Source organism: Pan paniscus, chromosome 2 (genome assembly GCF_029289425.2).
Source record: "Pan paniscus chromosome 2, NHGRI_mPanPan1-v2.0_pri, whole genome shotgun sequence".
In the NCBI taxonomy this organism is placed as follows: domain Eukaryota; kingdom Metazoa; phylum Chordata; class Mammalia; order Primates; family Hominidae; genus Pan; species Pan paniscus.
In genome coordinates this window covers 157,691,616-157,719,194 of record NC_085926.1, presented here as the reverse complement: position 1 = coordinate 157,719,194, position 27,579 = coordinate 157,691,616, and the positions used below count along the sequence as shown (strand labels likewise).

The window sequence follows — 27,579 nt, the reverse complement described above, 5'->3', positions numbered from 1 at the left end:
TCAAGGTGATCTGTCCACTCAGGCCTCCCAAAGTGCTGGGATTACAGGCGTGAGCCACTGCACCTGGCCGGGGACATCCTTCTATTGGCAACAAAACTATGCCTGGTGCCCATTAGTGGTTTAGTTTTTGAAATTCTGACCATTCAATCAGTCAACAAATATTGAACATCCTGATGTGCCAATCTCCCTTCCCTTTTCCACTCCTGCAAGAGTCCCAAACCCTTTTCTATGCCATTTCTAATCTGTTCCTCATGACTTAACCCCAGTCCTTTCACATCCTGAGTGGCATTTGTTCCACAGGTCGCTTACACCTCTGTGAGTTGCCTGTAATGTACCCTCTCCCAGGACTTCCACTGGACATTCATAGAGGCTTCACAATTCCACCAGAAACTTAACTTTAAAGAAGTAAACTACCAAGCTGAAAAGTTGTTTCCTACTTTAAAACAATAAAAAATCTGGATATCAGAGAGCAAATAACAAGTGAGAACTTGTGGCTGTCCACAGCCCAGATGGAAAGCAGACTGTGGGCAAGTTTATTTCTACACTTAAGAACTCACAAAACAGCCCCCTCACTGGAGATTCACCCTCCACAGGCCGTGTGTGCACATATTTCTCTCTTTATCTGCCCCTTCACTCCATCTGTCTTCTACAGAGGCAGCACCAGGGTTCCACCGAGGAGGGATAGAGGCAAGGCAACCTGATTGGAAGAGGAGGCTAGAGACTTGTCTTCAAAAGCATTTACACAGTAAATATATTAGCACCATGTTTACTTAAATTTCATGCCTGTTTGGGATGGCTTTGTGGAGGGGCAGTGTAGAATGTGGAGGAACCTAACTCTCCCCTCCCTCCTCAAGTCACAGCCTATGAGGATATATTACTTATTACAGTTGTCGAATAGTTTTAGTATACCCTTTTTAATTTCAAAGGCCAATATAAATCTCAATAAAGTTTGTAGGTTAGGTGATAGTATTGGGTAAACGTTCATTTCTTGAAAAATGAGTAGCTTGAAAAATGTATCCTAGACATATAAGATATTAACATAAGGGGAAGCTGCTGAAGGACATTTGAGAACTCTGTGTACTATCTTTGTAATTTATTTGCAAATCTAAAATTAATCCAAAATAAGTTTTAAAAAAAACTAATATAAAAAATGTTTCCTAGCCGGGCGCGGTGGCTCACGCCTGTAATCCCAGCACTTTGGGAGGCCGAGGCAGGTGGATCACGAGGTCAGGAGATAGAGACCATCCTGGCTAACATGGTGAAACCCTGTCTCTACTGAAAATACAAAAAATTAGCTGCGCGTGCTGGCGGGCGCCTGTAGTCCCAGCTACTCAGGAGGCTGAGTTAGGAGAGTGGCCTGAACCCGGGAGGCGGAGCTTGCAGTGAGCCGAGATCACGCCACTGCACTCCAGCCTGGGTGACAGAGCAAGACTCTATCTCAAAAAAAAAAAAAAAGTTTCCTGTTTTTCTAAATAAAAGTGAATAAACATCCCAAAATTGTTTAGTTTATTTGGAATCTACGTTAACTTTGTACTTAGAGCCAATAGTTCCAAAGAGGAAAAAAGAGTCCCAACCTTTATATTTTCAACAGGTCCTCCACTGTATTATGTACGACAGCTAAAATTAAATAAAGTCTCAATATGACTGAGCAATATTGAAGTTTCATTAGATTCTGTATAACAAGAAATTTTATAAAGACTCACCACCACACCTTGGAATTAAATGGTCTCAGATGAATTTCTAGCAGATGAAACAGCTGAGGCCACATATGTGTGTGTGTTTATATTTCAGATACTCTGTTCTTAAGGAGTTCTTCCCTTTTTATTATTAATAAATAATAAAAAATAAATCATGACACAGTTCCCTGACTACAAATAACAAATCAATTTTTGAACTGCTTTGAAGATGAAAGAGAAAAGTAAATGCTAAGTAATGGGATGTGTATAAAAATTAAGTGAAATAGAGGTGTGTAGTGGGTCTTATTTTTTTCCTTTGGATGTTATTATTTCTCATTATTTTAAGCATTGAAAGGAGAAAAAAAAGCTACTCTGGTGTCAGTAAATAAGAGCAACACTCCTTCATGGGTTTTCCTCCTTAAGATTCCTTACTTCTACAATCTCACCAGACCTCTTGGCAAATGGTCCCACCTTGCCCCAACTTATCCTCATTTCAGGTAAACATTTAGCCTCTTTGGATCTCAGTTTTCTCATATGAAAAGTGAGGAGGTTGGATTAGGAGCAAGATGGGTAACTGGTAGCCTAGGGGCAGTATTCTGGACAGCAGATATTTGTTAGTCTCACAAATGTATATGTATGTTTAAAGTTGTTTGCCAATATGTAATAGTCAAGATAGTTTTCATAACATCTCAGGCTTGGATGTTGGGCTTCTCCTGACACATCAGAACACTGATATCATGTTCAGGCATGGCACGAAGTCAGGCAGCAAGTGACAGCAGCTGCCCCTTTACCCTTGGGACATACCTTCCAGGACACCATGGTCCTCTCCCACTGGGCCCACTGCTCCAATGGGTTATCTATGTGACCTCTGGAAGCATCCGAGTTTACCACCCTTGCTCTGGACTCCCTCTTGGCTCTAATATTCTCATTCCCAGTGTGATTGTTTACTAAACAAAGAGAGCTTTAATTTGGCTTTCAGCACACTGGAACTCTATAGGGGTTTTAGTCACGTGTTAGTACAGACACAACTGTTCATCTGCTTTGTTTAGAGTTTCTATATGAGACACAAGAAAAATAAATCTAATATTTAGATCACTATACCACAGTAGAGCAGGTATTCAAAATGTTTTAAAGTTACTGCTGCCTAAAGTTGTTCTTCTAGAATGAGCTCTTATTTTAAACGCTATTTGGGTCAGATGATGGGGTCACTGTAAGATGGATAACAACTCTAACAGATTACTGGTTATACAATTCGAGTGTTCAAAAATAAAATGCCAGTGGTCTACTCTCTTACTCCTTGCCAAACCAATTTTAGAGTGGAAACAAAAAGGACAGAGCACTGGGCAACCCACTCGGGTCCCCTTCCACACTGTGGAAGCTTTGTTCTTTCGCTCTTCACAATAAATCTTCCAAAAAAAAAAAAGACAGAACACTTAAGATGTAGTTGTTCAAAATAAAATGTCAGACTAGGTCAAAATGGACCAAAAATTATGTAAGACTGCATAAAGAAAAAAAATTGTCTGCAATTTTCATTAAGTAGGGTAATTTTTAGCTACTGGTGTCATGAAGAGAAAAACAGGCGACTGAATTGGTTCTGAAACTATTTGAAAACATGTTATTTTTATGAATGTAGATTAGCCTTTAGGTTCTTTTCTAAGATGATACTGTACCAGTTTCCTAGATGTTCAGACTCCTTTTATTTTGGAAATAAGTTTAACACTAATCTTTCTTTAGGTGGGGAAAAGAGGTAAAAGCTATTATGCTGCTGGACTTGACATTAAAAACACCCTGGCTTTTCAGAGCACAGCAGCTTTTCTGCTTTTGTTTTTATTTTTTAGTACTCTAACCTCAAATCTAAATTTACAACACTGCCGGAGATCTTAGGAATTATGAGGAAATTACCTCATTCCCTTTAAACTTTTTCAGAAAGCAAAGTTCTCTCCATATATGGCAAACCAAGAAGGAAGCAGAATCAAGTTACATTCATTTAGGAGCTGCCAGGACTTACCAATTGTTTTGTTCCAGGCACGCCTACAACCCACGTGTGAGCAGGCCAACCCTGGCACAGCTGGGTGGCTAGGGAGTGCCTGCCCTCATCTCGCCAACATCAAACAGTACAAGAGTGGGCCTGGCAGGGGGTCCTGGCCACCAGAGGCACCCTGTGCTAGATGAGCCACTTTCTTAGGGACTTTGAATTGGTAACCTGCACAGGAGAGAAAGGCGAAACAGGCAGGCTGAGGACCACAGTGGGGAGATCTCAGAGGAGGAAGCAAGGGGTGTGTGCTGCTGAGGGGCAGCAGCATGACCCAATCAGCTGGGGTATGCCCAGGGAGGCACAGACAGACCATCTGCTGTCTGCAGGCCTGGCTGGGAGGCTGCAGAGGGTTTCTGCCCTTTCCCAAGCATCCTGAAAAGCACCTCCATCAACCTGTGGCAAATGGAGAATCACCTGCCTCTGCACCTGGAAAAGCCCAACCCCTACACACTTTCCTGATAGAAGCTTTTTGTAATACTTTGTAAAACAAAAACAAAAAACTAACTCTGTGAATAACTAAGACATTTATTTCTATATGGCAGAGTTTTGAAGAGATCAATCATCTCAGACATGGGCAATAAAACCCTCTTGAATTGATGAATTTGCAGAAATCAGCTGCAGACTAATGCACTGCTTCTTGGAATCCATAAAAATTGAAGCTTTTTGTTTGGGTCTACTATGCTAATATCCCAAGGAAGAAAGATGCCCAGTCACTTTCATGAACCATAAATACTAAGAAGAGACTCTGAGAAATGGAAGAAAAAAAAAGAAAAAAAAAAATGATTAATGTGATATTGCTGATGATGGATAAGCCAAAGAGGTTATTTGATTACACATAAATATGAAATGTTTGGGTGGAGATACAGAGGCATCAGTAAAATGTACAGATACAAGTGGCAATAATCGGAAAACCTGATACACAAAATCAGACTAAGAAAGTTGGTAACTTTAGCTTTCAGTAAGTTTGGCTTTAATACAACCTCATATTGGTTAGAGGAAGCAAAAAAATGGGTTTACAAGTACCTTTTAAAAAACTGTCAACCTGGGGCTGAACAAAACACTGGTTGGGATCATTCCTACCACCTGGGCTTTTCCTAGCCTAAACATCATCTTTTGAACTACCTACACTTTACGGGAAATACACCGCAAGAGTAGGGAAAAAATGAAAATAACATAAAATGATGCAAATATTGAAAAATCGGTCAGTGGAGAGAAAAAATTGGATTAAGTATATGCATAAATGAGAACAGATAAAGACAAGTGATAAGGATCAGTGGAGAACATGCTTGACATAATTAATTAACAGATATATATAAAGGGCAACAATTACTTTTTATTTTATTATTTTTTTATCTTCCATTTTCAGAAGACAGGAAGATAATTATTCACAAAAAGGAAGTAGTAGCCAAAACTAAGACAAAACAAACACACAGACAACAAAAAGAAGCAAGACCATCTGAGAAACAAGGAGAGCTCTTGCAGATTTTAAGAGAGACTTGGTAAGTGAAGGAGAATGAGTATTACAACTATCCTGGATATGAAACAAATAATTAAGGACAGTTCAGCCCTACAAATTTAACTGGGGAAATACACAAATAAAAATCCAAATGTATTTCCCTGTCCTTATATTCATTTTTCTATTTCTTGCTCTCACCAGGGAACACTCAAAAACACTACAAATCAGCAAGCCTTTTAAATTCTAAGTACAAGTAAGTGGCACACAAGTCAGAATAAGAAGTTCTCACACATATTCTAACTACGCCAGGCATCTTAATCTAGACTATTTTATGGGCTGCTTCTGAACCCCACAAATACTTTTCCTACTAGCCTTTTCTTGGTTTTGTTATTTCTCCTTTTGGAGGGTACTCTTTAGATAGAACAAAATCTGTCTTCACTTGTGGGGTGAGCCACACAGAGATCTTCTCTCCGCTAGCTTTCTATCATCCAGGGAGAGCACTGTTCTGTTGCTAGAAATATACACAGTGATGAGCTGAAGTTTAAAAGGAAGAAAGCAATTTTACAATTGTTCTGACAACATAGGTTTAAAAAAAGAAAAAAATCAACAAAATGAAATCTTTTCTATCAAATGATAAAAATTAGAATCTACTTCCAGTTTTGGAAGCTCTTAAATTATGAAACTGGATCTGTACTCCAAATTAAATTTGGGGAACACCCATTCATTTTTAAAAGAAAAAAAAAACAATTTAAAAAGGTGGCATCTGCTGAAGCACTGAAGTGGGGGCACAGGTCATTAAAAGTGGGAATTAGGAGTCGGGTGACTTGAGGCTGGGTCAGGCTTGGGCTGAGGAAATTGGGTGAAGATGTGTAATCTTCACAGACCTCAGTTTCCTCCTTTGAAAATAGCATTTGATGAGATGATCTCCCAGAATCCCTGTCTATCTCTAAAATCCTATTACCCTTCTATTGAAAATGCTCAATTTCACAATTGACACTTGAATTTCTACAAAGGTTTAGTGCAAAATAGTCTCCCTGTGACAGCAGAAAGTGCATTTGTGCTGAGAGCACAGGGAGCATCAAGCAACTAAGGAAAAGCACCCGCAAACGCCCTTTTCATTAAAACACTAAGGACCGATTTTCAAAAGTAAGAAAACAAGACCATTCATCTCTTCAGCGACAGAGGTCCAGAAATAAAAACAAATTTCTATTTTAAAATGCAAATGTAGGCCGGGCGCAGTGGCTCACGCCTGTAATCCCAGCACTTTGGGAGGCTGAGGCAGGCGGATCACTTGAGGACAGGAGTTCGAGACTAGCCTGGCCAACAGAGTGAAATCCCGTCTCTAGTAAAAATACAAAAATTAGCCGGGCATGGTGGCTGGCACCTGTAGTCCCAGCTACTCAGGAGGCTGAGGCAGGAGAATCACTTGAACCCGGGAGGCGGAGTTTGCAGTGAGCTGAGATTGCGCCACTGTACTCCAGCCTAGGTGACAGAGCAAGATTCCGTCTCAAAAAATAAATAAATAAATAAAATGCAAATGCAATATCACAGCATTTGGATAAGCTTTTAAGAAAGGACCTGGAATTACTACTTTAGCACTAATAAGAAAGTTTATAGTGTAGCAACTTTGAGTAAATTAAAGAACTAAAGAGAAAGGCTGGCACAAAATACATTAACCAACCAGATAACAACTGTATATAAAATGTCTACACTTCAGGGAATGTGTAATATGTGTTTAAGGGGGAGGGAGGACTTAAGATAGTTGGACTGTTAAGAGACATACCCATAAGAAGACAAGAGAGAATTCAAGATAAAAGTAGTTATGCGCCGGGCGTGGTGGCTCACGCCTATAATCCCAGCACTTGGGAGGCCAAGGTGGGTGGATCACTTGAGGTCAGGAGTTCGAGACCAGTCTGGCCAACATGGAGAAACCCCATCCCTAAAAAGTTAGTTGGGCATGGTGGTGGGCACCTGTAGTACTACCAGCTACTCCGGAGGCTGAGGCATGAGAATTGCTTGAAACTGGGAGGTGGGGGTTGCAGCGAGTCGAGATTGTGCCACTGTACTGCAGCCTGGGTGACAGAGCGAGACTGTCTGAAAAAAAAGTAGTTATGATGTCACCAAAAGAGCCGGGAACCAAAATCAGAAATTGATGAGTCTGGCCTGATTTTTGTCAGGTGTGAGATTTCTGTCAGGAATGCCAGCAAGGAGTCTGGAACTGGAAATGCAGGCAGAGCAGGAAGGGATGGAGGGAGGTGAGGTGATGCCAGTGGTGAGTTGTTCAAGAAGCTCTTCAAGTGTGATGAGAATATCTGCCTCTGTTTTTTAGATGTGCATCCTGAAAATTTTCCTGAGGATATCTTAAAGGTCCACTATGTGCAAACTAATTGGTAGGCAAAGATTTATTTTAATCAAACTACATTTTCAAAGACTGTTCTAAAATACAATGCTCCATCCAATAATAACTTAATTGTATATACACATAGATAGCCCCAGAACTCATGGTATATTTTCAAAATTTTAAGAATTGTTTACATGTGGTTTGCCTGCAACCTAATTTTTAAAAAAAAACAACAAAGACAAAAACCTAACCATATTTCTTTGAAGTCTAGAGTACATGCCAGTAGACAGAGCAGCCTTTGCAGCTCTTAAGCAAAAATCATCATAAATAGGAAAGTAGGCAAAGAACTTTTCATTATAGTACTAGATATTTCAAGGTAAAAGGTTGAAACACAGAATACATTTCACCCTGGTAATTTCCAGTTACAGTAAAAAGAAAAAAAAAATTTAACACTGTCATGTCATGCTCTCTAACTAACAGGAATAAGTGATAGCTGCATTCCACACAGAATGTTTTCAATGCTGTGCCCCAGGCTGCAGAATCACACAACTTATTAAACTTATAAACTTTACTGTATTTTGTAGGAATACTAAAGACATCTTAATTCAGTCTACAAAAACAGACACTTGTGTAATTTAAACATAGCCCAAGTAACTAAGGAAATAAACTACTCAGCCATTCATGCTACTTTAGTAGTGTGTCATTGATGGGGAAGAAGTAACTGGGCTGTAATTCTTACAGAATAATACATTGAAAATAACCTATAATTAGTACCATTCTAGGAAGAAATGTAGGTAATTTAAAAAGTGTGCTACTAGCTAATAGTATAAACAAATAAAAAGACACATTATTTTCAAGTACTTTGGAAATAACTTCGTCAGAAGAATTTGCTTTCAATTAACGTGTCAATTAAAATTGTTCTTATCTTCTCATTAAATGAGGAAAATGCACCTGTCAGAGGCACTAAAAAATAATAAAACTGCACTTAAAATGTGTTGAGTCTACAGCTAGAGCTCTTCTCTAATTTAAAAATGATTCCTTTCCTTTTTTAAACAACAGGAGTAAAGACTGGTTGGATGTGACAAGTGATCTCCTTGTTCTCTTGTTGTTTTCTCTTAAGAGGGAGGGAGCAGCCACCCAGCCACCTGAAGGGAGGTGTCCTGGAAAGCAGGATGCAGATGGAATAGAGCAATGGGAAAAGGGGAAACCTCTTTCAGTGCTTTAAGCATCATGTGATGGCAAAGTAAAATAGTACTTCCTTGGAAGACAGGCAGCTTCTTACACAGGTAAACATACACCTACCACGTGATCAAGCCGTTCTTATTTCTAGTTATTCACCCAAGAGAAATGAAAGTGTATATTCAGGCCCGGCACAGTGGCTCACACCTGTAATCCCAGCACTTTGGGAGGCGAAGGTGGGCGGATGACCTGAGGTCAGGAGTTCAAGATCAGCTTGACCAACATGGTGACACCCCGTCTCTACAAAAATACAAAAATTAGCCAGGCATGATGGTGGCTGCCTGTAATCCCAGCTACTCAGGAGGCTGAGGCAGGAGAATCACTTGAACCGAGGAGGCGGAGGTGGCAGTGAGCCAAGATAGCATCATTGCACTCCAGCCTGGGTGACAAGAGCGAAACTTCATCCCAAAAATAAATAGATAAAGTGTATACATGTGTCCATAACAATGTTATTTGTAATAGCCAAAACCTAGAAACAATGCATGTGTCTAACAACAGATGAAAATGGTATATCCACAAAATGGAACACTACTCAGCAAGAGTTCGAACGAACCACTGATATATACAATAACATGGATGAATCTCAAAATAATCACTTTCTGAGTTAAAGAAGCCACATAAAAATCCATACATACTGTGATTCCACTTATGTTAATTTTAGAAGGCATAAACTAATCTATAACATAGAAATCAGATCAGTTGGTTGCCTAGGGACAAGATGGTGGTATTACAAAGGAGTGCAAGGATACTTTTGGGGATGCTAAATATGTTCATTATCTTGATGTTCATGATGGTTTCACAGGTGTGTCAAAACACATACATATGCCATACATATGTCAAAACTCATCAAATTGTACATTTTAACTACGTACAGTTGATGTATGTCACTTATACCTTAATAAAGCTATTTTTATTTTATTTTATTTTATTTTTGAGACGAAGCTTCACTCTTGTCACCCAGGCTGGAGTGCAATGGCGTGATCTTGGCTCACTGCAACCTCCGCCTCCTGGGTTTAAGTGATTCTCCTGCCTCAGCCTCCCGAGTAGCTGGGATTACAGGCGCCCGCCACCATGCCCGGCTAATTTTTGTATTTTTAGTAGAGATGGGGTTTCACCATGTTGGCCAGGCTGGTCTCGAACTCCTGACCTCAGGTGATCCGCCTGCCTTGGCCTCCCATAGTGCTGGGATTACAGGCCTGAGCCACCATGCCTGGCCAATAAAGCTATTTTTAAAGAAAAGCGTCAAAATAGGCTGAGTCTCCAGAGACAGGGAACAGGCTAGACATGGAGGAACACATCCCATGAAGGACAGGAAGCCTCAGGGACAAACACAGAGAAAAAGATGTGTAATTATATTCCATTTAGGAGGAAGAGTACACTGAGGCAGTGCCCCCCCTCCCACCCCACTTGGCAACAGGTCCACAGAGCCTTTTGAACAGGAGCAAGAGGGCTACAGTGATGCACTAAGGTCCTGGAGAAGCAGAAGAGAGAAAGCCGACTGTTTGTGGCCCGCTCTCATAAGAGGGAAAACTGTCCAGTCCTGTGCACCAGAGTTAGAGTAGGCAAGAAGATAAGAATTTAAGAGAAACAGGAACTTCTGCAAGCAGGACTCCTAATCTGACATCAAAGGCACCAACCCCAGAACCTTTCTTTACTCCATCTATGGCCCTTGAATTTAGTAAGAGTGTTCACGCACAAGAGGGAATACAAGCCCAGGGCAGGACTGTGAGAAGCACACTGACACCAGATGAGCAGGGGCTGCCCATGGAAGGGGCACTTCTGGGAGTAGTTCTGGTTTTTGGGTAGAGCTCCTCACCCTCTCTGCATGTTTCAAGCATTTATTTGTGCCAGGCACAATGCGAACTACTGGGGATATGGCTGTCCCAGGTGATGACATCACAGTGGAGGGCTGGGCCAGGTGCTGGAGGTCTGTCTTGAGCCCCCAGCTCTGAGACGGAGCAAGGATCCAGTCACTAGAGTGTTTCCATCAGGACTCCTCAGGCCCTTCCATGCTGTGACACCAAAGATAGTTCCTGACAGCATCCAAGCTCATCATCCTCCACAGATACCAAGAGAGAGATTAGTTTTCTAAACCCATCGCAAAGTGAAGGTCAGTGCTAGGTTTTAAATCCCACCTAAACATTGTGCATTTTAAAATTTGCCTCTCAATCTTCCCTGAATTAGGGATAGCTGATTGTCATCCCATTTTTGAGACCTCAGTCATCCTTCTGCGTTCATCACCACAACTGAGAGGAAGGAAAGAGCACTGGATGTGGAGTGAGGAGACATGGATTCTGTCACTACCCTGCTCTGCAGAACCCAACAGTATGTCATTGAAACAAAACAATACAAAACCCTGTCTGCAAAAGAAGACTCATAAATAAGGGGGTTTTGATGATTTCCCAGTTTACTTATGTCCTTAATTCTAAGGAAGTGCAATAAGAGACTTGTCAATAGGAAACCCTTTAAGTTTCAGGGAGGTGGGAGCTCCTTCCTTTCCTTTTATTTCAAATTATTTTAAGCATTAAAAAAGGGGGCGGGGAACTAGTCTGGTGTCACAAGAAAGAACAAAACCCTGTTCATAAGTTTCTCACTGGGTCTGAGGCAAATCACGTAACCTCTCTGGGCTTCAATTTTCTCAACTGTAAAATGGGAGTTGGATTAGGTACGGGTTGTGTTGTTGTCATAAACATTCATTCATTCATTCATTCATTCAATATTTGAGAACCTACTCCATCCCAGGCATGTTCCAGGCAATAGGTTATAGAGTTAAAAAACAGGCAAGAACTCCCGCCTACATTTCAGAGGGACCAAAAATAGAGAACTAAATAAGATAATGTCAGATAGTGACAAGCACTAAGAAAACAATACACCAGGAGTGCTTGAGTTGGGGTGCAGTGCTGTTACTTTACTTTAGGAAGAGTGGTGGGGGACAGCTTCTCTGAGCTGGTGAGAGTTGAACTGAGTCTGGAATGATGAGAAGGAACCAGACACTTGCTTCCAAGCAGAGGTTACAGAAGGGCAAAAGCCCTGAAGTAGGAATAGGCTTACTTGGTGAAGAGAAGCTATCCCCTTTTCATTGAATACCCCATTCCTAGTGGTGTGTATTAATGCCACTTAAATATATTCATACAAGACATTTTAAAGAGGAGTAAAATATCATTGGATTTGAACAGTTCCTTCAAGGCAGGCCTTCTCTTCCACACGGCTCCTTTGTTCTTCTCCGGTTTCTGTCCTCATGGTCATAAATTCCCTTACTTACTCCAGGCAGCACTAAACAGGATTTAAATCAGTGCTTTTCAATCTTTTATAACAGCGACCCATAGTGAGAAGTAAACTTTATGTTGCAACCCACCATACATATAAAACTAAAGTTTTAAATACCAACTTTACCATGACTCCCTGCAATACACTATCATACATTCTATTTTATTTCATTTTTTTAAATGCTAAGGTGATTTCATGGGAAACTTACTGTTTGAAAAACAGTATTCTAAACCAACACTGACTAGTAATTTTGTTCAAACACAAACCAAAACATGAAAAAATCCACCATTAACCTCAAATGCCACCTCCTTCTCCCTTTTTTCTGTATACATCCTTGCTTTGACATAATGAAATCTAAATTTCTCTGTGTAACTTGTAGAGGAAATGACCAGAAGGGGCATTTCCAGGAAAGCTGGAAGTGAAGGAAAGAAACCCAAATATGCAAATATGCAAACTGTTCACTAGGTGAGGATACACCATTGGTTTCAAAGACTGCCCAAGAAGGAAAGATTCATAGTCTTCACAATAACCAGAAGATGGGTTGGGGGTGGGGGTATGAGGTGGTGCTAGGTAAGCCATCAAATTTTAAGTTCCTGGAGGGAAGGCAGTCTGTATCCCTACCTTCCCTCACCAGAATTTCAGCCCCATGTGGACTGATGTGTAACTACAGCACTCAGAACCATCCCTGGTACACAGCACATACATGGGTGCTCAAAAACAATTTGTTCCACAACTTTTGAATAATGGAGCTCATTGTCACCATCAAACCCTAACTTTGCATGTATACCCAAGTACTAAATTTTCCTGGAATGTATAAATGTCATGCAATAGCAAACTAACCTCCTGCTTATTTCCCACTCATTGTTCAAGCCCAGGTATTAATGAGGTATTTTTCTCAAGCACAAAGTGGGAAAAGGATATTTTCTATTGCAAGGTATAAGAGATAGTATTGACTGTAATGGAAAGATTCCACGTCTGTTAATGGCCATGGTAAACTCCTAAACAGCTGGAATTAAAATGAGTATGCTAATTTATTAAGTAGTTTCCCAAGGGAAACTAACCAGCAGGCTCTGTCAGCCAAGGGCGCTCTCTGATAGAACCATGGCAATTTCTCTGTGAAACACAGTTACCATCCTCACCCCTGAAGTCAGAAGTGCATGCACCCAATTTTCAGGATCCCCGGGGTCCTGGTGTCGCAAAAATTACACCCGCAAGGCAAGCATTTTCCCACCTGCCACACAGCTGCCACACAGAAAGCAGCTCCTTTCAACTACGCCCTTCAGCCCTAATTAGGGTCATCATTAATGATTTCAAATTACAACTGTTGCTTTATCTCAAAGCAGTGCTAAACAGGGGAGCTACATTCATGGTGGTTTTCTTTTAAGTCATTTATCTGCTCTTCTCTCAGGGGCAAAAAAGATGTTGAGACAAGTGTGAACCTGCCAGTGCTTCTTATTATAGATGCAGCCCTCCTCTCCTCCCTCCCTCTTTTCCACTCCAGCACCCCTCCCTGTCTGGCTTTCCTGAATTGAGGCAGTAGCCTCCGGGAAGAATCTGTAAGTGGCTCCGTTATCAAAACAAGGAGGGATTCACAGCAGAGGGAGTGAGTCCGGCGACCGAGGGAAGAACCCCTCCCTTATCCTGACAGGTCCATTTACTCCGTTCCCCCAGGTCAACAATAACTCGGGTTTCATAAAGGAAGAAAGTCTTAGAGGAGGAAAATCAACCCATTCAAATACAGGAGCATCTGCTTAACGCAAGACGGAACGAACCCCGCTGCCAGACCGGTGGTGTGGGCAGGCGAATGTGTGCGTGTGCATAGGAACAAGCCTATATATGGATGAGACATTAGTGGCAACGAGAGGAGAGCCACCACGATTGACAAAGCCACAACTATTACGATTTGAAATATCCCCCGCAGGCACTGACTTTTGGTGCCAGAATCTCCCCGGATTTATTTTCAGGCAAGTGACTCACAACCTGGTCTCCATAAGTAATTCCATTAAAATGAGTCGCCGGTTCCACTAACCCGACTTTCCGCTGCCCTCTGGCTGCTCCTCCTTCCTCTCCGCCCATCCTGCAAACCCAGACAGCTCACAGACCGAGCAACCTTATCCCCAGGGGAGCAGACGGCAGGCTCTCCGGCCTGGCCCCCACCCTCGAGGAAGAATGAATGGGGCCGCGGGCGGGCGGGAGCGCAGGGAGGGGGCGTGCGGGCTGTGCGCGGGGTGTGTACGCGTGTGTGCGCGCGTGGGCACGCACCCCGGCCAACTTACGGAGGTGGAGTTGGTCCTCGCCTGGCCCTGGTTCCGTACCTCCTGCTCCCGGAACTGCAGCCCGGCCAGATGCTTCTCCAGCGCCTCCCAATCCATAGGTGGCACCGGGGGCTCTTCGGGGACGCACGTCCCGCCGTCTGGGGGCTGAAGGCAGAGCCCCCCAGCCGCCGGGCCGCGGCCACTGCGCCGGCCCCCAGCCGGCTGGGGCTTTTGGATCGCCCGGCGGGGGCCCCGGGAACAGCTCGGCCGGCCAGCCACCACCACGTTGCCATTGTGCCTGAGGTCCTGGGGGTCGTGCTGGTGGAGGTTGCCGTTGGGCACCGGGGGCGGCATGGCGGTGGTGGCGCTCCTGCCCCCGCCGCCGCCGCTGCGGGTCCTGGCGCTTACGTCCCCCGGTTCCCGGGCCGGACAGCGGTCATCCCGGTACCCTCGCTGGTCGCGCTCGTCCTCCTCTTCCTCCTCCTCCCCGTCCTCCTCCGGCGCCCACTCATCAATCACCTTCTTCTGGTAGACCGGGAAGGGCTCCTCATAGTCCTCCAGGGCAGACACCAAGTCCAGGCTGCCCCCCGGCGACGATGAAGATTTGCACTCGGAGCAAGGGGTCACTTTGGTGGAGTTGGACTGTGAACTGGCGCGGCTGCTGCTGCTGCTGCTGCCGGCGTCACTGCCTAGATCCATCCCATCCTCTCGGTAATCCTAGGGGGAGGAGGTAGAGAGTGAGCTGCTGGGCCAAGCCTGCTCCAGCCTCCCGCCACCCGCCCCAAATGCCCCGGCTCAGTGCCCCGCACCCTGCGCCCGCTGGGTCAGAGGTGCGTCCCCCAAGGAGGCCTGGGGGCGGGAGCCAGCACCAGCCCGAGGCTTCCCTCCTGCCCGCCTTTCCTCTCGCACAACCAGACTTCCTGCCGGTAACTAACCCTCAAATTAGCAAAGGGGTGCCCAGCCACCAGCGCGCACACTTTTCATACGAGGGGCTCCGAGGCGCGCGCAGACTTTGTATTAACCATTTTGCGCCAGGCGCGCCCCTTTACCCCGCCCCAAGGATTCTCCGAGAACCAGACACTTTCCCAGGAAATTATAATTCCCTGGGGGCGGGAACTGAGAAGGGGGTGGGCGGCTACTAATTTCGCACCTCGCTCTAGGCGCTGAGACCACCCCCCGCCCCGGCCCGGCCCGGCCCGGCCCGGCCCCGCCCCGCCCCGCCCCGCCCCTTCCCCGCCCGCGGCTGGGAGCCCGGGTCCGCGCGCCAGCTGAGCTTTACTTTCTAAGGAACCGCTGGCAGTCGGAGGTCTCACTCCCGCCTCCGCGTCTCCCTGGCCGGCCCCTCCTCCCACCCGCTGGAAGGCTCGGGGTGGGGGGCGCTCTCGGCCCACGCCGGGCAGGGTGGTCTCCCGCCTCCCCAAAAGGTGTGCCTGGCCGGGGCGCGGCGGCAAGTCGCTGCAGGCGCCGTCACCGCCCTAGGGGAGGGAGGACGCGCCCTCCTGGCGGTGGAGCCGGTCCCGCCACCGAGCATGCCCAGAGGCTGCCGGGCGCGGCGCAGTCCGCAGTCCCGGTTTCCGCGGCAGCAGGCTGGAGCAGGAGGCAGGCTGGGATGGGGTTGGAGGGGCCAGGATAGGCCCAAAAGAAGGGGGCACTGGGCGTTAGGGGCGCAGGTCCAGCCAGTTAGCAAGGGCGGCGCGCTGGGAAGAGTGGTGTATTTTCACGCCGACACCCGTATTTTCTTGGCTTGCCTCAAGCCGTCTCTGCGTGACTCGTTACCCCGCCGAAGCCACCCGGCATCCCAAAGCACGAGCCTGGCGCCTCCTATTCCACGCGGAAGTGCCCGAGTGACCCTGTGAAGGACCTCCCTCCCCTCACACACGCACATACACAAGCCCATGTGGGAGCCCGAGTGACGTGTGCTCGGTGGTCATGCACCATCATTTCCCTTCCACCTTCCTCCTCGCCGCTTCCTCTCCCTCCACAGCGCAGCTCCAGCCGCCTTGCCGCCGCCGCATCCCCTTCCAAGTTCAGGCTGTGGGTGGAACCTGTTGCTTTAGCTCACGTTTCCCTTCCCCTCCGGGCTGCACGCTGAGGATGACCTCAGCGAGGTGTGTGTAAGGGGAATGGAGGGTAAGTGCGAGAAAGGCCTCCTGCCTGGCAAGGAGACAGGGGAAGCGGGTGGGGGCGAATGTTCTAAAGGGTTGGGCGAGCCACCAGAGACTCTTTCCGCCACCTCCAATCAAGGGGACCTTAAAGGAGGGGAAGAGGTAGATATCAGGTGAGGGTGCCCCTGGCACATCCGCTGCCTTTGCTTCCTTAGATATTTCAGGTACCTGAGTCAAACCTATGCTGGCGTTTTCAAAAACGTACGGGCTGCCTGAGTCTGGCAGCTAATCTCCTTTGGAAGAAGGTTCTATTAAATGAAAAATACCAACACTTGGAAAAACATAGATGCATCACAGAGCGCCTACTAAGGATTTCCTGTGAACCAACCATTCTGACCTGTAAGAACTGGGAAACTAGGAAATGCTTTTTTCTCTGTGGTGATTGTGAAAAATATTACTTAATTTTATAAGAAATCGGAGAGAACCAATTTCTCTGAACTTCCAGATTTGGGCCTGTTGCTAATTATTCCCAGTGAATTCTAGCCTGGACCAAATGAATTCCCTGGCGTGGCACAGTCCAGATGGAAGAAGAGGGGAATGCATGGGATTCCTAAGTAGGGAGTGGCTGCCACCCTGAGGATTCTTCTAAGCCCTAGTGGGATGTGGTGCTGAGATCCTTTTTGAAGTGATTTCTGTGAGGCACGACTCTCCTGTGCTAGGTAGACCTGAGCCAGGGAAGGTAATCTAACCTTTCAACTCCTCTGGAAGCAGCAATCTTAGGAATAACTGGAAAAGGGGCCTTCCGGTCTGGCCAGCTCTTTTGTAAAACGGTACTGATGATTATTTAAATTGTCTTTTATGGTAACATCTGTAAACAGCCTGTCTTGTGCTCCAAATACGGTTTGATTTTGAGATTGTTGTGGAGCCCTGCCTGCCACTCCAGCGGGGTGGAGGTGGCCCTGTGAGTAGGAAGATGTAAGTAGGAAACATTTGGTGTGCTGGGAATTAGATAGCTGTTTTTCAGTTCACCATATGACATGGCATGGCTTAGATCACAAAAAGCTCCCTGCTCTGTGGCAGGACACAGGTAGACAGATAAGTACTGATCACCTGGGGTGATGAGAGAGAGTTGTGGTTTCCTTCCAAGTTTTGAACATTAGGACCTCCTCAGCCACCCACCCAGACTCCCTCTGAGCTCTGGGCTCATCCCCCTGTTGCCCAGATGGTCCATGTTCAGGGAATGCAAAATAAGGCCTAAGAAAAATGTTTGGCAAAGTAAGTCTAGTGCCAAAAATGCATGGCATTTCAAAGCCAAATATAAACATCTTTGAATTACCTGTACTTTTAAATTATTTTCCGACCAGATAATTTCTGGATCAGATGGGAAAGTACCAGGTTTCCCTTCTTTTCTCTTCATGCAAGGTGCCTGGCTAGCCCAGTTTCCTTTCTGTTTCCAGCCTTCCATCTCCTGCCAGGAACCCTCCCACTTTGGAACAGGAAGCCCTGCCAACTCCTAGGCCCAGCAACAGCCTGCAGATATGTCCAGCAGGATAGGGAGATGATTTGCAAAGTGATTGAAAGATTCTGTCTTCCTGTTTACAGGGACATTTTTTCAAGTTAGGAGCTTGGAGCTTTCAGACTTAGATTTGTCTCTTGAAACCTTTGTAAATTAGACATCAGAGGTGTGGGATAAGCACCTTTGTGCTCTGGCTCCAGCACCTTTCCCCATCAATCAACAAGTCCTGTCAATTCTATGTAAGTACAAGGTCCCTCTCAAATACACACTGCCCCCACCCCAGTCTAGGCCGCTGTGTCCTGAAATTAGTAAATAGTTTCCCAACTGATTCCTGCCCATTCTCTTCATGCAGCCAGAGTGGCCTTACTAAAATGCAAATCTGAACAAGTTTCTCCCTTGCTTCATTAACTACTCCCCTACCCACCCAGGTCTACTCACTGCTCTTAAAGGAACTATTTCTCCTCCTCCACCCCACTTCTTTTGGTAAATTTTTACTCATCCTTCAAGTCTCAGCTTAAATGTTACTTCCTCAGGGAAGGCTTGCCTGATTCTCTGTACCTGCCCTTACTGGGTCGGGTGACATTCGCGCGTGCCCGTGACACTCACTGCATTTATCTTATGCACTGTATTGAGGTTGCTGTTTAATTGCTAATCTTCTCTACTAGACTCATAAAGAAATACTTTTATATCAAGACATAGGCCAAACATTCATATAAAAATATATGCAAGGGAAAGAAAGTTTCATAAAACTCTTATTTTGTAAAATCATATTCGAATTCATGTAAAACTAAATCTGGTCACACCTTACTGCATTGACTTCCCAACCCTTAGATGGGTCAGGGCTTCTAGTGTGAAAAAAATACTCTAAATTCCATGAAGTGGGGGACAATTTCCCTCATTCACGGTAATTGGAATGGAATAGGAGCTTAATAGGTATTTTTTGCTGGAATTATTAACGATAATATCTAATTCATATAATCCTCGATCCTATGAAGAAACTACTATTATCCCCACTTACAGATGAGGAGGCTGAAGACAGTGAGGTTAAGTAACTTGCCGAGTGTCAAAAAGCTGGTAAGGTAGATGGCAGAGCCAGGATTTGAACCTGAGTAGTTTGCATTCAGAATTCTTGTCCTAGTCACTCAGCTTAGTATCCTTTGGTCAAGGTGCATGTGAATGAATTTACCAAGCAAAAATGTCAGAAAGGGTCTCCTTGCAGCTACTTCAAACTAGATCTCAGTCTGCCCTGCAGAGGCTCCTTGGGCAGTATTTATGTCTGTGCAGTGAAGAAGGCATCTGGCAAGAACAGCTGTTCCCCTTTGCTCACATGTACTCAACCTCCTTAACCACCAAGTCTAGCAATATTTAGCAAGTAGGGAGATTTAATTGTATAAAGGAAGAGTATAGATACTTCCAAAAATGCAATTTCACATTGTTATGAACTATGTGCTGTATATCCCCCCCGCCCCCCTGCAAAACAAATCCTTTAAAAAGAAAGCCACCATGAGACTGGGGTATTTATTTTGTCATCAGTAGGAAACTGTCTAGATTAATACTTAAAGATAGGGGTAAGAAGATCATGTTCCTCAGGGGTCAGTGCTATTTATAGGATTTTAATCTGTAAAGGCAACATTTGAGAAAGGGCATGATTGAAATATTTGAATCAAAGAGTATGAATAGACAGGAAAATATTTATTTGCAGAATTTCCAAACTAATTCTTATATTATTAGCCCTGATGCTGAACCTTAAGTCGTGGCATTTAGAGTAATAAAGAAATGGCTGGCAAAGGGTTTGTATTTCATCTTTATTACATGAATTACATGCAGGTCACATGCAATACACAGATGTTCTCCTATTTAATCACCTGAATATAACTACATGGAGATATTTAACAGCCCTGTGGAGTAAAGGGTCCTGGATACAGAACATCTGGGGTTTGTTTCTGGCCCTATCTCTAACCAACTTTACGACCACAGATTCCTCATGAAGGAGCCCAGACACTTGATCACAGTGTTTGGCAAATAGTAACAATTAATTAAATGAATAAATAATGAGTGAACTAAAAAGCTACTTCCAGCTTAAAGACTATGGATTTCATTCTAGAAACAATGAGAAATATAGTATAAAAATGTCTCCGAATCTTTTCATCACCTTCCTTGTTGGGTGATACAAAGTTGGTTCCTCCACTAATTAAAAATCCAGATCTATCTCTATTAGACAGGTTGGCCTTCTTGGATGCATGGTAGCTCTCTTTTATTTCTGTAGAGCCAATGGGTTAATCTTAACTTACTAGTCTATACGTGTAGATACTTTGGAGATGGATTCTATGTACACCTAAAATTATTTTCTTCTCACTTTCACTTACAGAGCTATATTTTAATGAAAATATTTCCTTTAAAAAATTAACATATTAAATGTTTTTATTTTCTAGCAAACCACGAGATTATATTTGTTTTCTACATTTTCCTCAATTAAAAAAATGAAATGGCCAAATATAGGCAAATGGCACTTAAAAGATATATCCAACAACCTATTTTCCAAACTTGAAACCAGGACACCTGGCTTGACAAACACTACAGTGCTTACAGAAAGTAGGTGAATGTATGTTTGAAATGAAGATTATCCTGAATGATCTGTAGATTGGCAAATGAAGCAACCCTAGCTGCAGCAGAGGGATGGTGTCTTTATCAGAGAAAAGTCACACAGAGGGTGTCAGTCAGGACCTCAGCATGTGGTTGCACAGATTGTGTCCTGTATAGTGCCAGGATTGTGAACTATACAACAGGTCTCCTCCAGGAGGGACCATTTGGCACCATTCACATAGATGGCAATGTGAATGGTGCCCTCTGGAGTTGTGCAGTGTACAATCTGCACAACAGTACACAGAATCTCTGCAAGAATTCCATTGGTAGGAAATGTGCTCTCTTGACAGGATTGGAAGAGGCAGCCTGCTGTTCTTTTTAAAATAAAGTCATTCCTCAGATTAGATGGCAATGACAAAAATTCAACTAAAGTCTTGTTTTTTCTTTTTCCAGAAGGTTTCTGCCACTATATTCTACTTTCCTTAAGTTGCTAGCAATTCTCAAAAATGCAAGTCTGGGCCACGTGTGGTGGCTCACGCCTGTAATCCCAGCACTTTGGGAGGCTGAGGCGGGCAGATCACGAGGTCAGGAGTTCGAGACCAGCCTGGCCAACATAGTGAAACACCACCTCTACTAAAAATACAAAAATTAGCCAGCCATGGTGGTGGGCACCTATAATCCCAGCTACTTGGGAGGCTGAGGCAGGAGAATTGCTTGAACCCGGCAGGTGGAGTTTGCAGTGAGCCAAGATTGCGCCACTGCATTCCAGCCTGGGTGACAGAGCAAGACTCTGTCTTGGAAAAAAAAAACATGTAAGTCTGTAAGTAACTCTGAACTTACTTTTTGAGCTTCATTGAAGAGAATAAATTGAACAAAAGGGCATTTAGAAAAAGGTGGGGAAGTTTGTAGACAACTGCAAGGGTCAGGGAAGCATTATAAGTCATAGGCATGGAAGCTCATGTATACATGACTCTAATATAAGATGAAATGTCTCCAAAACCACATGCCTTCTACTTTAAAGTGTTTAGCTTATCAAAGAGGAACATTTTCACAAGATACTCTAGGAATTTAAAACTGTTTTGGTCATGTCTTGACATAATTCTGGAAACCTTATAACGTCAGAAAATAGCATTGTCAGTGCCACACAGCAGGAGGCGTGGAGGTAGCTTGGTGGGACAGAGGAGAACTCTTCAGGATACTTGGCTCTGCCTCTGACTAGCTCTGTGTTTATGGGCAAGACCATCCCTGCAGCTAGCTCTCTGGGCCACTGGCTTCCTCATGAAAGCAGAGTTGTATGAAATTGTCTGAGCCTTAGAAACTGCCAGAATTTCATGGGCTGTAACTTAGGTGCCCCCAGGGGGCCAGGCGGGTGAGGTAAATGAGTGAAGAGGTCACCACGGGTGACAGGCAGTTCCAGGTCTGAGTCATTAAGTCACTAAACCACACAGCACAAAGGCATCTGATATGGTTTAGCTCTGTGTCCCCACCCAAGTCTCATCTTGTAGCTCCCATAAGTCCCATGTGTTGTGGGAGGGACCTGATGGGAGATGATTGAATCATGGGGGCAGCTCTTTTCTGTGCTGTTCTGGTGATAGTGAATAGGTCTCATGAGATCTGATGGTTTTAAAAATGGGAGTTTCTCTGCACAAGGTCTCTTTTTGCCTGCTGGTATCCACACAATATGTGACTTGCTTCTCCTCACCTTCCACCATGATTGTGAAGGCTCCCCAGCCATATGGAACTATAGGTCCAATAAACCTCTTTCTTTTGTAAATTGCCCAGTCTTGGGTATGTCTTTATCAGCAGCATGAAAACAGACTAATACAGTAAATTTGTACCAGTAGAGTGGGGTGCTGCTGAAAAGATACCAGAAAATGTGGAAGCGATTTTGGAACTAGGGAACAGGCAGAGGTTAGAACAGTTTGGAGGGCTCAGAAGAAGACAGGAAAATGTGGAAAAGTTTGGAACTTCCTAGAGACTTGTTGAATGGCTTTGCCAAAAATGCTGGTAGTGATATGGACATTAAGTCAGGCTGACTGAAGTGGTCTCAGATGGAGACGAGGAACTTGTTGGGAACTGGAGCAAAGGTGACTCTTGTTGTTTTAGCAAAAAGACTGGTGGCATTTTGCCCCTGCCCTAGAGATCTGTGGAACTTTGAACTTGAGAGAGATGATCTAGGGTATCTGGCAGAAGAAATGTTAAGCAGCCAAGCATTCCAGAGGTGACTTAGGTGCTGTTAAAAGCATTACATTTTAAAAGGGAAACAGACCATAAGAGTTTGGAAAATTTGTAGCCTGACAATGCAGTAGAAAAGGAAAAACCCATTTTCTGAGGAGAAATTCAAGCTGGCTGCAGAAATTTGCATAAGTAACAAGGAGCTGAATGTTAATCCCCAAGACAATGGGGAAAATGTCTCTAGGGCATCTCATAGGTCTTCATAGCAGCCCCTCCCGTCATAGACCTGCAAGCCTAGGGGGTAAAAGTGGTTTTGTGGGCCGTGGGCCAGGCTCAGGGTCCCTGTGCTTTGTGCAGCCTAGAGACTTGGTGCCCTATGTCCCAGCCGCTCCAGCCATGTCTGAAAAGGGCCAACATAGAGCTCAGGCTGTGTCTTCAGAGGGTGCAAGCCCCAAGGCTTGGCAGCTTCCACGTGGTGTTGAGCCTGTGAGTGCATAGAAGTCAAGAACTGGGGTTTGGGAACCTCCACCTAGATTTTGAAAGATGTATGGAAACGCCTGGATGCCCAGGCAGAAGTTTGCTGCAAGGGTGGGGCCCTCATGGAGAATCTCTGCTATGGCAGTGTGGAAGGGAAATGTGGGGTCAGAGCCCCCACACAGAGCCCCTTATGGCAGTGTGGAAGGGAAATGTGGAGTCAGAGCCCCCACACAGAGCCCCTACTGAGGTACTGTCTAGTAGAGCTGTGAGAAGAGGACCACCATCTTCCAGACCCCAGAATGGTAGATCCACCAACAGCTTGCACTGTGCACCTGTAAAAGCCACAGACACTCAACAACAGCCCGTGAAAGCAGCCAGGAGGGAGGCTGCATCCTGCAAAGCCACAGAAGCAGAGCTGCCCAGGACCATGGGAACTCACCTCTTGCATCAGTGTGACCTGGATAGGAGACACAGAGTCAAAGGAAATAATTTTGGAGCTTTAAGATTTGACTTCCCTGCTACATTTCAGACTTGAATGGGGCCTGTAGACCCTTTGTTTTGGCCAATGTGTCCCATTTGGAATGGCTGTATTTACCCAATGTCTGTACCCCCATTGTATTTAGGAAGTAACTAACTTGCTTTTGATTTTACAGGCTCATAGGTGGAAGGGACTTGCCTTATCTCAGATGAGACTTGGACTGTGGACTTATGAGTTAATGCTGAAATGAGTTGAGACTTTGGGGGACTGTTGGGAAGGCATGATTCGTTTTCAAATGTGAAGATACAAGATTTGGGAGGGGCCAGGGGCAGAATGATATTGTTTGGTTCTGTGTCCCCACCCAAGTCTCATCTTGTAGCTTCCATAATTCCCATGTGTTGTGGGAGGTACCCAGTGGGAGGTGATTGAATCATGGGGGCAGGTCTTTCCCATGCTGTTCTCATGATAGTGAATGGGTCTCACAAGATCTGATGGTTTCAAAAACAGGAGTTTCTCTGCACAAGCTCTCTTTTTGCCTGCTGCCATCCACATAAGATGTGACTTGCTCCTCCTTCCCTGCTGCCATGATTGCGAGGTATCCCCAGCCATGTGGAACTGTAAGTCCAATAAACCTCTTTCTTTCTTTCTTTTTTTTTTTTTTTTTGAGAGGGAGTCTCACTCTGTTGCCCAGGCTGGAGTCCAGTGGTGTGATGTCGGCTTACTGCAAGCTCTGCCTCCCAGGTTCTTGCCATTCTCCTGCTTCAGCCTCCCGAGTAGCTGGGACTACAGGCGCCTGCCGCCACGCCTGGCTAATTTTTTGTATTTTTAGTAGAAACGGGGTTTCACTGTGTTAGCCAGGATGGTCTCGATCTCCTGACCTTGTGATCCACCCACCTCGGCCTCCCAAAGTGCTGGGATTACAGGCGCGAGCCACCGCACCCGGCCAGCCTCTTTCTTTTGTAAATTGCCCATCTCCGGTATGTCTTTGTCAGCAGTGTGAAAACGGACTAATACAGTATCCAAATTAAAAATCGGAATGAAAAGCAGGTTTCATCCTCAATTCATCCCTAGATCACCACTTGGACCCCAGCTCTTAGCTCCAGATTTCCAGAGTTCCAAGTCTACATGAACATGAAAGAGTCAGGGAGACTGTACATCTTGGCTTGGGCAGGATGGTCCTGCTTTATACTTGTTGTCCTGGCATAATTATTAATGGCACCCTCCTTCACTCTCAAAAGTGTCCTAGTTTACATAAGAAGTCTTAGAGCCATCCAAAGTCAGGGGGAATCAGTGACTAAACACAAACTTTTAGGAGCAAGTTCATTTATTCAAATTTGTGCAAGCCTTCAGATGAATCTAAGTAGATTTGGCATTGTTTTGTAAGTATAAAGATAATTAAATAAACTTCCAAAATATCCCAACAGAACGGTTCAATAAAAGCAGTATGTCATGAATTTTAAAATCATAGACAATATAGGAAAAGCTATCAATATGTGAAAAATTTTGAAATTCACTAATAATCAAGAAAAATTTCAATAACAGTGAGGTAACATTTTCCCTACCAGAGTATTTAAAAATTATTTAAAACTCTAATACCAGGTGTCAGGATAGGTGTGATCAAAGGAACTCTCATATACTGCTGATAGGTTTATAAATTGACTGATACAAACTTTCTGGAATGATATTTGATAACATGTTTTAAACGTCTTTATGAAATTTATATCCCATAACCTGTTATTAATTCAACACATACTTATTGAACAGCTACTACGTGTCAGGCACTGAGGGATAAAGTGGTAAGAGAGACAAATGCTATTTTCTCCAAGTGGGATTTAAGTCTAGTGGAGGAACAGACATTCCAGGGAAAAAATACACAACAATTTAAATTACAGTTTGCAATAAGTACCCAAAAAGTAGACTCAAATGATGCTTAGAGAGCATGTGGTTAGTGCATGCACTGGGGGAGGTATCAGGAAATGGGTTGAGCAGCTGAAGAGGGAGGGAAAGGTGAATAAAGTCTTGAATAAAGGCTTGAATAAAGGTTTTGAGGATGGAAGAAGCTTAACACATAGGAGTAACGGGAAGGAATCACTAAGCTGGAGTAAGAAACAGTGGTAAGCTGATGGTGGAGAGTGAGGAGGGGCTGCAACTAAGATCTTTATCCTAACAGCCACTCAAGGATTGTGAAAGCAGATTGGTATTTTTGAAACTTTCCGCATGGTGGAGAACTGAGAAATGAATAGGTCAGGACAAGGCTGGATGCAGAGACTAATTAGGAAATACATACAGCAGTCCGGGAAGGAGATGATGGTAGATTCAATGAAGATTGGGAAGACAGAGAGAAATAGAAATACTAAAGATATTTAGGAAGTAAAATCAACAGGATCTAGTGACTAAATAGATGGGGGTGGTGAGGGAGAGAAATGTCACTGATGGGTTCCAATTTTGTATCATAAGCAACTTGGTGGAAAGATGGTGTCACTTTACTGAAATGGGCAGTAGGAGGAGAAGGTTTTGGTAGGGGAGAAAAAACAGGAAAGACAGTGAATCCTTTTTGGACGTTCTATATCTAAGATGTTATAAGACATACAAGTGGAGATGACAAGTAGATATTTAGCTATGTAAGTCTGGAGCTTAGCAGAGAGATCTGGGGCTGAAGATATAAAGATGGGAATCATAGCATATGGATGGTATTTGAAAGCTTGGTTTTAGGTGACATGATCTTGAGACAAATATGGAGTGAGAAAAGAAGGCCAAGTTTCTAGTCCTAACGGACTCTAGCACTTATAGAACTAGGAGAAGAAGCATGAGTTTGTAAGGAAGATGAGGAGCAGAAGCGGGGAAGGGCCAATAGTTACTCTTCTAATAATCTAGCCTAGGGACACAGAAATGAGGATCTAGATTTATGCACGAAGAGGCTCATTGTAGCATTTACCATAGTGAAAAATAGCTTCAACCTCAAATGTCAAAAAATAGATGTTTACATACATTGTGACACATTAATTCTGGGGAATAAATGAAGTCAAATAAGATGCTTTTGAAAATTATAACATTAAGTGAAATGATATGGTTTGGATCTGCATCCCTACCAAATCTCATGTTTAATTATAGTCTCCAGCTTTGGAGGTGAGGCCTGCTGAGAGGTGGTTGGATCATGGGGGTGGATATCTCAGGAATGGATTAGCACCATCCCCTTTGTGCTGTTCTCGTAATAGTGAGTTCTTGAGAGAGCTGGTTTTTTAAAGGTGTACAGCACTTCCCCCACCCCGCTTCCTCTTGCTCCTGCTTCCACCATGCGAGACACCTCACTCCCACTTTACCTTCTGTCATAAGTAAAAGCTCCCTGAAGCCTCCCCAGAAGCAGATGCTGTCATGCTTCTGTACAGCCTGCAGAACTGTGAGCCAATTAAACCTCTTTTCTTATAAATTACCCAGTCTCCGGTATTTCTTTATAGCAATGCAAGAACGACTAATACAGTGAATAAAAGAGGGTATAATATTATACATACAACATGATCACATTAAAAAAATTAAATGGTTATATGCCTAGAAAAAAATGTAGTGGAATGTTAACAGACGTTAACTATGGATGGTAAGATTGCAAATGATTTCTTACCTTTGTATCTGTTTGTATTTTTTAGTTTCTTTGCAATAATCACAAGATTGGTGGTGTTTTAGTCCGTTCTTGCACCGCTATAAAGAAAAGAGGTTTATTTGGCTCACACTTCTGTAGGTTGTACAGAAGGGGAGGCCTCAGGAAACTTACAATCATGACAGAAGGTGAAGGGGAAACAGGCACATTTTACATGGCCAAAGCAGGAGAAAGAAATAGAGCTGGGCCTGGGTTGTGGGTGGGTGGGGGAGGGTGCTACACACTTTTGAATAACCAGATCTTGTGACAGCTCACTCACTGTCACGAGAATAGCCCTGAGGGGATGATGCTAAACCACGCATGAAGTATCTATGAAGTATCCAC

The 27,579-nt window shown here is 44.2% G+C and overlaps 1 protein-coding gene and 1 long non-coding RNA gene across 7 annotated transcripts in view; one reads left to right on the top strand and one right to left on the bottom strand.

The window, feature by feature from the left end:
* The window catches only part of SCHIP1 (schwannomin interacting protein 1), a 611,891-nt gene that overhangs the window by 117,027 nt on the left and 467,285 nt on the right, over window positions 1-27,579 (bottom strand). Inside the window, exons 1-2 of one of the 6 annotated variants that reach the window (XM_034957665.3) lie at window positions 16,157-16,310; window positions 14,291-14,986 (exon numbers count right to left, since the gene is read on the bottom strand). In XM_034957665.3, the coding sequence (XP_034813556.1) occupies window positions 14,291-14,986; window positions 16,157-16,210 (750 nt within the window). In that variant the 5' untranslated portion in view covers window positions 16,211-16,310. Of the gene's footprint in view, window positions 1-14,290; window positions 14,987-15,078; window positions 15,194-15,548; window positions 15,716-16,156; window positions 16,311-27,579 lie in introns of those variants that run through there. The other 5 variants (XM_034957668.3, XM_034957669.2, XM_014344441.4 and 2 more) reach the window with 5 other exon arrangements.
* LOC117979807 (uncharacterized) overlaps window positions 16,266-27,579 on the top strand; it is a 39,045-nt gene continuing 27,731 nt past the window's right edge. Inside the window, exon 1 of the long non-coding RNA XR_010111682.1 lies at window positions 16,266-16,399. This is a non-coding gene — a long non-coding RNA (uncharacterized LOC117979807). The remainder of the gene's footprint in view (window positions 16,400-27,579) is intronic.